This window comes from Sinocyclocheilus rhinocerous, unplaced genomic scaffold (assembly GCF_001515625.1).
Source record: "Sinocyclocheilus rhinocerous isolate Xijiao unplaced genomic scaffold, SAMN03320098_v1.1 scaffold119, whole genome shotgun sequence".
Lineage (NCBI taxonomy): Eukaryota > Metazoa > Chordata > Actinopteri > Cypriniformes > Cyprinidae > Sinocyclocheilus > Sinocyclocheilus rhinocerous.
In genome coordinates this window covers 1,045,790-1,058,483 of record NW_015654491.1, presented here as the reverse complement: position 1 = coordinate 1,058,483, position 12,694 = coordinate 1,045,790, and the positions used below count along the sequence as shown (strand labels likewise).

Here is a 12,694-nt window from a genome sequence, read left to right as displayed (position 1 = left end):
ATTATACAGTGTGAGGATTTATAAAGATTCAGAGCTTGACACTTGACATACAGGTTGTTACCACTAGGGTTTTTCACACAGTGTTAGTAAGATTTAAAGAGACTGTAGGAAAAAAAATCTCATAGACAGATTAGGTGGTGGGTACTGTTTGATTTGAGTCAAGAAGAAACCACCTAAAAACCACCCACAACACCTTGGCAAGTGCAAAGCAAAATACAAACAATTGTTCTAAATACCTGGCAGTGTAACAAAACTTGTGTTTAGTAAGTGCTCCACTGTGCACATCTAAAACAAATACCTCTAGAAACTGTCAAAAAAACAAATATAAACCTGTACATATAAACAATAAATGTTAACGTTTAACGGAAAGTAACACTTAGCACTAGTTTTTTAAGGTGCAAACATAACTACACGATGGCAATTCATGACCTGTGTGTGTCCACAATGGGACTTCTTAGAGTTTGCATTCAGTCAAAATGAAGACGTTTTTTGCCTAGCTTCTCACAACCTCCCACGAAAACCACCTTTATATTTGACTTAGTGAGAAAATGTTTATCTTCTGTGGTGACTAAAGCATGTGTGGTTTTTGTGTAATACTAAGGAGATACAAAAGATAAAGTAGGATCTGTTCAGATGAAGATAAACTTTCGAAATCGAGGTGAAGTGAAGATTGTGCTGACGTTATGAATAGTGTTAAGGTAATGTAAAGCTTAGAATTAAATATTCCGATGTTTTATGGATTTTTTTTTGCGTCCTGTGATACTGTTTTGTCGGTAGTATATGAATATTTACATGTCGTGGATATTATGTGTGTGCATTGTCAATGCTTTAAGATAGCAATTGTTTAGCAGGTTAGCATTCCTTTATACTACTGTTCAAAAGTTTGAGGTCAGTACGTTTTTTTTTTTTTGAAAGAAATTAATACTTTTATTCAGCAAGGGCACATTAAATTTATCAAAAATGACAGTAAAGACATTTATAATGTTACAAAAGATTCTTATTTCAAATAAAATCTGTTTTAACTTTCATCAATGTATCCTGAAAAATATATCACAGTTTCCACAAAAATGTTAAGCAGCACAGCAGTTTTGATAATAATAAGTGTTGGCTAGTATAATAATAAATGTTTCTTGTTCACTAAATCAGCATATTAGAGGGATTTCTGAAGGAGCATGTGACACTGAAGACAAGAGGCTGCTGACAATTCAGCTTTGCCATTGGATGAAAAACTTGCAGTTTAAAATAAAATTGAAAACATTTATTTAAGTTATATTAACATTTCACAATATTACTCTTTACTGTAGTTTTGTTCAAATAAAAGCAGACTTGGTGAGCATAAAAGACTGAGCAGAGTTTTCATTTAGAGCTTTCATTGTACTTACTGACAATCCCATCGGAGTAATGAGGGGTTAAGAGTCTTACTCAAGGGCACTATGATAACAGGACAGGAGGTCATTCCCATTCACTGGCAACTAGGGATGCACCGATACCACTTTTTCCAGTACTTGCCGGTACTGCTACTTTTATTTTTGGTACTTGCCGATACCGAGTACCGACATAAATCTCCTTACTGTGATATTTTCATAAATAGAAGTTGCGTTTTTTTCATCTGAAACGTGCAGCGATTTATTTTCCAAAGCCACTCATATAATGCAGAAACACTCATGAAGCAAGCAAGACACGCGCACCGCGCACATGTATTTGTGCTGGTGCAGAATGAGAGGGACAAGTACAGTACAGCCTAGCGCATTTCACACAGGCTGTTAGTTTCACTTTCGCCAGAAAGTCGTGTATGCTTAAGGGTGAAAATAAATGACGTTTATACTGAATGCCCCTATAAATAGTCTTATATTTACAATTTAGTTTTAATCCAAATGATGCGTGCTAAGTGAACATCAATAAAGATCACACAACAGAAGTGCGCGCTCTCTCTCTCCCCCTACCATTAAGTAACTTGTGCATTGTTTTACTTACTTCTTTTAGACATCCGACCGAACTACAAGCTTTCCAGTGATGTCTGTGAGAAAGGGATATTCACTCGACAAGCTCGGGCATCTGCGCCGCCACGCGCTCAATCCACTCAGCGTGAGACGAGTACGAGTACAGGAGCTCAGTATCGGGCCGATACCGATACCAGTATCATATCGGTGCATCCCTACTGGCAACCCATGCTTTGGATAAACCTACAACATTTATGTTAGAAATTCAGATCTTATCCATTAGGACACAAGCACTCACATTATTTAATACAGATTTTCTTTGCAATTATATATATGTTAGTGTGTGTGTGTGTGGGTGTTATTTTCCCAGCTAGAATCCTCCAGGGAAGGAGTTGGAAAAACTCATTAACTCAGAGATAAGAGGGGAAAATCACGAAAAGACTGCCACACACATACAATGTCCTTTCTCTCTCAGTCTTTTTATTGTGTGTGTGAGGGGCAGAATTTGTTTACCGTAACCATTACCCTCTGAGCAAAGGCATCTTTTGCATGTGCTTTTAATCCATCATTTCATACATCACAGACTGTAAGTGTCCGATGATACAAAAACACACTCACACACACAAGAAATGGAGGTTTCCCCAGTGGAATAGGTTGAGCAAATGACTAGCTAATGAGCTTAGAGTTCATTATGAGCTGTGAATCTTATGCTAGAATATCGAAGCATACACACCATTGCAAAAACGCACATATGTGCGATATGTTCTTGAGTGTTTTGGTCACTAGATGAATACATGCCATTTATCTCCGTCATACACCAGCATAGCCTCCTCTTGTCAAACTCAGATGAGTTACTTTTGGAAAGTGAACCTTTCTTTCCAGATCTTCTTGCCAGCACGCACACATTGATGGTAGATATGGGGAGGAGTTTGTCCTGGGTTTAGTGAGAACTAAATATAGCCTCTCATTTAGAGGAATTCCCCATGTGAGCGTGTCTCCGAGATAACCCTCTCCTATTCTTAATTAAAGTGTGTGTGTTTATGTGTGAGTGAGATAAAATGTATTGAAATTTTGCTGTGTGTCCTCTTATGTCAAGTGCAGTGTCCCCGAATCAAACTGAGGCTGACAAAAGAAGACACATTCATGAGGCACACACTCACACACACACGTTGTGTTTTCTCCCAAATCCTGCTCTCTTTCTCATATACGCATGAGAAGAGAAAACTTATACTGAGTGAGAGACCGAAAGATCAGGACGGAAAGTGGGCGGAAACCTGTGTCAGAATAATAGCCATTATTTAGTGTCCTGTTCCGTATCCGTTGATGAGAGACGAGCTGTTTTTGGCTGGATCTTCAGCTGGAACGCTGGGATATCTGCTGAGAGATGGACTGCCAATGTTTTAGGTGTTCTGTGCAACTTTGATCCTCTGTCACATTGCGATCGTAGTTTCCCTGTAGGATGTTGACTGGTAGACTAAAGCTGATGTTTTCCTTGATATGTGTGTGTGTGTTTGTGGAGACAAATGGCACTGAGTAAAGATGGAGTTGGTATGAATTTTTTCAATTTCTTTGCAATTCAATGATTTAATGAGCTGAATGCTGTAAATATGTTTGCTTTGTTCATATTTGATCCGGTTTTGACCTAAGTTGTCCTGGATTTGACCTTTGACCTTGTCATTGGAATAATCAACTCCTGTATTTTCTCTCATTACTTGCAGCCGGACAGCAATGCCAGTTACCTGCGGGCAGCGAGGGCAGGAAACCTTGAGAAGGTCCTCGACTACCTGAAGACTGGTGTCGAAATCAACATCTGTAATCAGGTACAGATAATTTCTGATAGCATGTGACAGGATGTAACAATATCATTATCATTACTGAGAATGATGGAAGTAAATTGTCACATTTACAGTGTGACAAAATGTCATTTCTATCAGTAGCTGTACTGTGTTACTGTACTGCACATTTTTACTTTCAGAATACACAGTTTATCTTCCATATATCTATACAATGGTGATGATTATGATGTTATAATATTGTTCAAAAATATTTTGGGGGGTGGGTACAGTAAAGTGATTTTTATGCTGTTAATGCTGCTCAATGCTGTTTTTTAACATTATATTCAAATAACTTTCTATTCAAATATTCCTGAAGATAAATTGTTAAGCAGCTCAAGTATTTTCAACATTAATAATAATAAGAAATGGTTATTGAACACAAAATCAGCATATTAAAATGATTTCTGAAGGATCATGTAACACTGAAGACTGGAGTTATTGTAATAATATTTCAAAATATTAATATTTTTACTGCATTTTTTGTCAAATAAAATGCAGCCTCTGTAAGCCTAAGAAACTTATTTCAAAAGCATTTAAAAAAAATTACTGACTTCAAATTTTTTAACAGTTTTGTATATAATTATTTAATGATGTGTTGTTGATATAAAGGATTTGAAAGCTGAAAACTTTGATTATTAGAAAAGATGTACCGTGTTGGAATCAGATGATTCTTTCTGAGGATTCTTTCTTTCAGTCTTTCTGAATCCCTCACAACGTTTTGCTACAGGACAATGTCACATGATGTTCTGTGAGGTGTAACAGAAAAGTGAAACGCTTGCAGTTTTATTTAAAAAATAAATAAATCAATAAAAAATTATCTTTGATGAGTACTTTCATTGCAATTTAATTTTTTATTTAATTTTAATAATAATTTAAAGGGATCGTTTAATATTCTGTTTTCAATTTTTAACAGTTTTGTATATAATTATTTAATGATGTGTTGTTGATATAAAGGATTTGAAAGCTGAAAACTTTGATTATTAGAAAAGATGTACCGTGTTGGAATCAGATGATTCTTTCTGAGGATTCTTTCTTTCAGTCTTTCTGAATCCCTCACAACGTTTTGCTACAGGACAATGTCACATGATGTTCTGTGAGGTGTAACAGAAAAGTGAAACGCTTGCAAAGCGTTATTAAAAAATAAATAAATCAATAAAAAATTATCTTTGATGAGTACTTTCATTGCAATTTAATTTTTTATTTAATTTTAATAATAATTTAAAGGGATCGTTTAATATTCTGTTTTCAAATATTTTTCAAAAAAAAAAAATCTAATTTTGTTAAAAAACTAAATTTGATTAAATTCTTTTTAAGCAGTGATTTGCGACAGTGCCTACATATGATATGTGTGTATATATTTCCATTCTGGTCCAGGCTGGTTTATACTGGACTGCTCCTGTCTGGCAGACAACCACATCCATACTGTTCACTAGCAGAACTTGCATTTTGTGTTTCAGAATGGGTTGAATGCATTGCACCTGGCGTCCAAAGAGGGGCATGTGGATGTGGTGGCCGAGCTGCTCAAACTGGGCGCCAACGTAGATGCAGCAACCAAGGTCAGTTTGACGCACACAGACACACACACTCTGAGCCTCCAGCTCGAGGAGACGTTTGTATCTGTGTTTGATATCACATGGTGTTCTCTGCTCCTGTGAGCATGTTCACACTGGGTATAAAAAGCCTCTAGTGCTGCATTCACTCAACAGGAATGAAGTGTGTGTGTGTGGAGGTAAATTACAGGCCAGCGGAAACAACACCTCTCTGGCAGAAGGGATGGAATGGTGGTTGGGGGGACGCCAGTGGGACAAAAGCGTCCATTAGATGGGGGTGATACAAACAGGTGGTGGAGAGATTAATCGAGAGATGCCACTCATTCTCTCTCACTGTTGTTTCTCCATCTTTCCAGAAAGGAAACACGGCACTGCACATCGCCTCACTGGCGGGACAGACGGAAGTGGTGAGAGAGCTAGTGACCAATGGGGCCAACGTCAATGCACAGAGCCAGGTACACACTTGAGACTCCACAAACTTTTATATGCACACACACACATAATCATTGGGTTGGATCATCCAGCATTCCTGCAAGGCAGCTCATGTACACTCTTAATCTGTTTCTATTTTAGATGACCAGCCAATGAACACCCAAATACACACACACACACACACACACACACACACACACACACACACACACACTGCTTTAAACCTGAGCTCAGTAAGTTATGAAGGCCACCTAAATTACTAGAGTGCCAGTAATAATACTATTTCCTGCACTGAGCTCAACACAGTACATACAGATGTAAACACTGGTAAAAGGGACATATTCTATACCTTTGCAGCCTTTTATTGTGTCATTTTTGTGGCAGATCAGATTCGTTTGTGCCAAATAAGTCATAATTTGATTTTTCATTATTGTTTTTATCCTCTCTATGACCTTTAAAAATATATAGTCGATTTTTGCATATTGGATTGTTGCTCAGTATTATTACAGAACTGATGTTTGTTCATGTGAGCAGTCATATATTAATGTGATTATGGCTGTATGTCTGAATGATGCATTTTTACAGATTTAGTTTCAGTAAATGGAATAAGAGTGTTTTTTGTTTTTTTTTGCATGGGAGTTTGTCTACATGGCTTTTTGTGTCAAAGGAGCAAGGAAGTTACTGTTTGCCATCACAAAACTAACACCATTTGAATTAGACATTTACACATAAAATGAAAAGAACCAGATTTTGAACTCAAAGATGAAATGCTAAGACAAAGAATAGATAACATGATGATGAAGGGACCTGAGTCTGTGCTTGATGCTCCATCATCACAAAGTATTGCCCTCTCCTACCTGCACTGTCAGCATCTCTGTGTTTCCTGGTAATCAAACCCACGACCTTTTGTGCTGCTAATGCAATGCTCTACCACTGAGCCACAGGAACACTTCTGATTTATTTTTCTTTGCTGAGATGAGGGGGTGGGTTGCTCAGCAGAGTGTAGTGTCTAGTAGAACATATGAGACTCTGAATTTTGTGTATTTCAAGTCAAGTCTCAAGTGTCCATTTCATGGCTTCTAAAATATTTATGTTTACAGTTTATATATATTATAGGGCATCTTGAAATATAACTTTATAACATTTTTCAGTATTAAAAAAGGATAAAATGGGGGATGAAAAGGTGGGGGGATATCACCTAATTAGCTAGATATCCAGTTGTTGTTTTTTAATGTATTAAATGTATGCTAGAGAATTATGATAGAATTTTGTTCAATGTCTCAATGTCCCATTTCTGTATCTGTGCCGTAGTAAAATTAAAGAAATCATTCAAATGTATATATAACATTAATGTAATGTTTGTTTCAGAATGGCTTTACCCCACTTTACATGGCTGCACAGGAAAACCATCAGGATGTGGTGCGCTTCCTCCTGGAGAACAACTCCAGCCAGAGCATTGCCACAGAGGTTTGTGTGTGTGTGTGTGTGTGTATCTGTCTGTGTGAGTCTTTTAATGATTTTTGAGGTGAGCCGGAGTGACCTTGAGCAGTTCACTGATAAGTGCTTCCTACTCCTCACATCCTTTTTTTCACACAATATACAAATATATATAATGGTAAAAGTGTTGGGGTTGATAAGATTTTTAATGTTTTTGAATGTAGTCCTTTTATGCTTACTTAGGCTGTGTTTATTTGAACAAAAATGCAGTAAAATGCAGTAATATGTGAATTTTAAAATCTAATTTATTCCTGTGATGGCAAAGCTGAATTTCAGCAGCCATTACCTCAGTGTTGCATGATCTTTCAGAAATGATCTAATATGATGATTTGGTGCTCATTTCTTATTATTATCAATGTGGAAAACAGTTGCCCTGTTTAATATTTTTGTGGAAGTCATGATACTTTTTTCAGGATTTTTTTTCAGGATTTTTTTTCAGTCTTTACTGGCACCTTTGACCAATTTAATGCATAGCTGCTGAATAAAAGTATTCTTTCAAAAAAGTCTTACTGACCCCAAACCTTTAGTTTAGAGTAGTGTTTACAAATGGTATTGTATATATTGTGAAACAAAATACAGTAATAAATGTAAAATGAGGTATATGAATTGATAATTAAGCCTGATTCTCTTCCTCTCTTTAGGATGGCTTTACGCCGTTAGCCGTAGCCCTGCAGCAGGGTCATGATCAGGTGGTTTCTCTGTTGTTAGAGAATGACACAAAAGGTAAAGTCCGTCTGCCTGCACTCCACATCGCAGCCCGCAAGGATGACACCAAATCTGCAGCTCTGCTCCTTCAGAATGACCACAACGCGGATGTCGAGTCCAAGGTCTGTCTGAAAGACGCTTGCAAGAGAGAGAGAGAGAGAGAGCAGTGTGTGTGTGTGTGTGTGTGTGTGAGTGCGTGCGCGCGTGTGTGTGAGTATTTATTGATTACTGAGGTAAGCCAGAGCGACCTTGAGCAGTTCACAGATAAGTGCTTCCTACTCCTCACATATCTTTTTCTCACAATATATAAATATATATAACGGTAAAAGTTTTGTGGTAAGATTTTTTATGTTTTTGAATGTAGTCTCTTATGCTTACTTAGGCTGTATTTTGAACAACAATGCAGTAAAACAGTAATATTGTGAATTATTGCATAATATTATTTAATATTATTGAAATTTAAAATAAATATTTTAAAATGTAATTTATTTCTGTGACAGCAAAGCTGAATTTTCAGCAGCCATTACTTCAGTCTTCAGTGTTGCATGACCTTTTATAAATCAATCTAATATGCTGATTTGGTAATCACTTAATATTATCAATGTTGAAAAAAGTTGTTCTGCTTCTTTTTTTTTGTAGAAACCATTATAGTTTTTTTCAGGATTTAAAAAAAATAAAGTATATGTCTTTACTTTAACTTTTGACCAATTTAATGCATAGCTGCTGAATAAAAGTATTCTTTCAAAAAAGTCTTACTGACCCCAAACCTTTAGTTTAGAGTAGTGTTTACAAATGGTATTGTATATATTGTGAAACAAAATACAGTAATAAATGTAAAATGAGGTATATGAATTGATAATTAAGCCTGATTCTCTTCCTCTCTTTAGGATGGCTTTACGCCGTTAGCCGTAGCCCTACAGCAGGGTCATGATCAGGTGGTTTCTCTGTTGTTAGAGAACGACACGAAAGGTAAAGTCCGTCTGCCTGCACTCCACATCGCAGCCCGCAAGGATGACACCAAATCTGCAGCTCTGCTCCTTCAGAATGACCACAACGCGGATGTCGAGTCCAAGGTCTGTCTGAAAGACGCTTGCAAACATGTTCAGCCATTACTCACAATTTTCCTGTGTCCAGGGGCGGCGTTTCCGTATGGCAGAGTATGGCAGTCGCCATACCGTAGCCCAGTCAGATGTGCCGTGGAAAATTATCCAAACTTCATATCTCTATTTATTTCATTATTATTATTTTAAATCAGTGCTATTGGTCTTTCTTATGTCTGAGGGTTTTACAAATATTTTTCCAATGACAAGCATTCAAAAGACCTTGTCACTAAAGCTCGTAACGTCATTTGATCCTCAAACTGTCAACAAAACCTCGTAACTCCACCCCGCCTCCATTCAGAATGAAGCGCCGCGCACAGCCTGGAGACAGATCTCCGCTTATTCGCAATGCAAGGGTAAATAAATAACTGATGTTTGAATAAGTGCAGCGTTTTCTTTACTGAAACACTATGTCTGTAAAGGCAAATATTGTTTTTTGTGTGTGTCTGAAGAGCGGAGAAGGGTCTTAGCGTTTGCCGTCTAGTTGTAGCCAATAGGCCTTTACTTTTGTTCTGTTTCAGCTCGATCTCAAGGCAGTACGTGCCATAGTCACGAAATGTAGTTAATTTATTCGTGTTCAGTTATAAATATTGTATTAAATATAGAAAATGGTTACAAATGGTAAAAAAAAAAAAAAATCTCGTTATCTGGTCTCGTTATCTAGGCCTATATGGTTTTTCTTCAGTCTATTGTCCTTATGTCTTGTTTGCATGCTCCATTAATGTTTTATGTTTTGTTAATGTTAAATATGGGTTAAATATATCGATAAAATAATGCAACATTTAAAAGTAGCATTTTAATTTGAGTGTATTCAACCATTCTCTAATCCCTTTTCACCGAAATAGCACTAATTCTGGTGCCGGTGTGTCGCCGCTTGCTGCCTCAGATACAGTCATTCTAATGACAGACAAAACACAGATCTCCGTCTGAAAAACCAACTCCATTTGATCTTGATTTTCATAAAATGTTAAGTGACTGATAAAGCCACAATACCAACTCTGATGACGCAGTGTTTAATCTTTTTCCTATATTTCAGTGCTTAGTGGTCAGTGGTGTGCCACTGAAATTGTGCCATTTCAGTGCATAGTGGTGGGCCCCCCCCCCCACGCGATGTACGCCACTGCCATACCCTATGGTTTTGTGAAACGCCGCCACTGCCTGTGTCTCACTTATTTCATTTAAATCCCAAGGTTTTTACTGAAACAGAATCATGCTGGTCAAATAAATTTATTTCTTATGCACACACCTTCTTTTATAATGTAATCAAGAGCAGATTATCGTATACTGTATATGTTTTGCTTTTAATTGTGATTTATGTGTTATTTTTTCCTCTAACTCACTCACCCACACTTAGTCCTGTTTTTAGATATGTCTTTTGTTTCTTTGTTTTCGTTTACCTGTCAGTGTTCACTAACTGCCCATTCTCTCCTTTCCTCACGTCTCAACATAGATGATGGTGAATAGAACGACAGAGGTATACCCACGATAAACATTAAGCTGTTGACCCCCACCTCCACCCCTGCTTTGCCTAGAACACCCCCTAGTGTTGCTCCCACCCTTGTTGTACCATCTCTATTTTTGTATCATTTCCTGTTTTCTCTTCTCGTATTGGCTATGTGCCCTCCCTCTCTGGGGATGGAAGAATGAGATCATGCTTTGGGTGGAGGGCTGAAGCATGCTTTGATTTCTGCAGCTACAGGCCGGGGTTCCACATCTCAACATGCAGCTTTCTGATTGGTTATAAGAGTTTTGTGTCGGTGGTTTTGTGTGGTTGCTGGTAATGATGTTGATATTGGTGAATATAAACTGTTAATTCAAGTGTTTCCGTTTTTAGAGCCCATTGATGAGATATTGCTGTTTGTAGAGAGGTTTTCACAAAAGGTTACCTCAACATGTGAATTAAAATATCACTAGATCTAGGGTACTTTTGCCGGACAATATGTACATCAAACATGATCGTTGCTATAGCTCACATTTAAGGGGACACCGTGATATCAGAATAGGAGTTTTAACTTTAGGCAACTACAATTTCATTTCATTTCATTATTTCATTTCATTGATCTAGTCCTCCAAAATATCGACGTGTCCCTTTAAATTATAATTGCCACCACCTTCATTATTCAATCATCAATTGATTGTGGAAGAAATACCTAGAATTTAATAATTTAAAGAGTCTATATTGCAGAAATTAAAACTGCATTTGTCAAACCATTTCATGGAGTCTTTAAGACCTATAACAGTATAAAATATAGCACAAAATATTCACAAACGTTTTGTTTTTGCAACAAAACTATTTACTATTTAACTATTATAAAATTATCTGGTTTGATTTTCTTATGCCAAACAAGAATAATTGCAGTACAGTATTTTGGACTGTGGGAAAAGGTTTAAAAAGTTTGTGAAAGTCCATCTGGCATTTTGGAGATTCAAAGAGAATTCATTCGAATTAGTATTACATAATGCAAAGGTCACTTCACTGGCAAATCCTGCTACAGTAGAAGTGAGAAAATGGTACATTTTAATTTTGACCTTTTAAACAGCTTTTATTACTAACTGGAAGTAGCATATTGTTCCTTTGAGCATTATATATTTGAGCATTAGATATTGTATTCATTTGGTTTGGCTGTGAAAGAGGAACCCGGCTGGCCAGCTACAGAGATGAGATGGTCTGGTTGTTTAGTCCTCCCTCCCTGAGGCTTGTGCATGGTCTTTTAGACAAATCAATGAAACAGCTGGAAATCTTGCAGTTTAGAATTGTTGCAATGTTGCAAAAAGAATGCATGGTCAGATTTGCTCACATGGCAAGCAACAGCAGTTTGGCTGGATAGAATTATAATGCACAGTTTTGCATGATAGAGAACATTGCCAAATTGCAAACTAACAGTAACAAGCACACGTAAAGAGCTAAGCACAATGTTCCAAGTCCATGAACTCATCCCAGGAAATAATTCTCTGCATAAACATTTAAAGGGTTTTCTGAGTGAATAAAAATTAGAATGCATTGATCATGATGACTGTATCACGATAATCTATGAGAATATTTATTCAATTCTCCCCATAGGTAACAGTATGTGTTGCCTAGTTTAGAGTCAGTTCTGTAAATGTCATGGTCTATTAGTGTGCAACTGGAAATGTTTAAACCCCTGCTGTTTTTCCATTTGCGCCTGTGGCTAATAATTGCAATAATTCCCCTCAAAATGGGTGGAGCCCCGTTCCCTTGGAAATAAGAGCGCAAACAGAGGCAGGGAAGGGTTATGCTGAGCACCACTTGCTTTGTGTTGGATTATTGGCTAATTGAGATGGAAATCTCCATGACTGGAAGGCCTTTGCTGCAATGCAGCCTGCAGGACACCTCCATCTTGCTTTAACAGCTACGTCTCATATTCAAAATGAGAGGATCATTTAGTAGAAAGAGGATCATATTTAGTAGTAAGAGAACACTCACTGTCTTCAGATAATCCCAAACTGAAGCCATATTTACAAAAAGACGTCTAAGGAAGCACAGGTAGCTAAATGGGTTAAATAATTGTTTTAACCATTCTGTTCTATGCAGCCTGCAGGACACCTCCATCTTGCTTTAACAGCTACGTCTCATATTCAAAATGAGAGGATCATTTAGTAGAAAGAGGATCATA

General features: G+C 37.1%; 1 protein-coding gene across 1 annotated transcript in view; it reads left to right on the top strand.

Annotated features, from left to right (window-relative positions):
• Window positions 1-12,694, top strand: part of LOC107717054 (ankyrin-3-like) — a 102,134-nt gene that overhangs the window by 15,736 nt on the left and 73,704 nt on the right. The window contains exons 2-7 of the mRNA XM_016523696.1: window positions 3,659-3,760; window positions 5,233-5,331; window positions 5,682-5,780; window positions 7,126-7,224; window positions 7,896-8,081; window positions 10,510-10,533. Coding sequence (XP_016379182.1) covers window positions 3,659-3,760; window positions 5,233-5,331; window positions 5,682-5,780; window positions 7,126-7,224; window positions 7,896-8,081; window positions 10,510-10,533 — 609 coding nt within the window. The remainder of the gene's footprint in view (window positions 1-3,658; window positions 3,761-5,232; window positions 5,332-5,681; window positions 5,781-7,125; window positions 7,225-7,895; window positions 8,082-10,509; window positions 10,534-12,694) is intronic.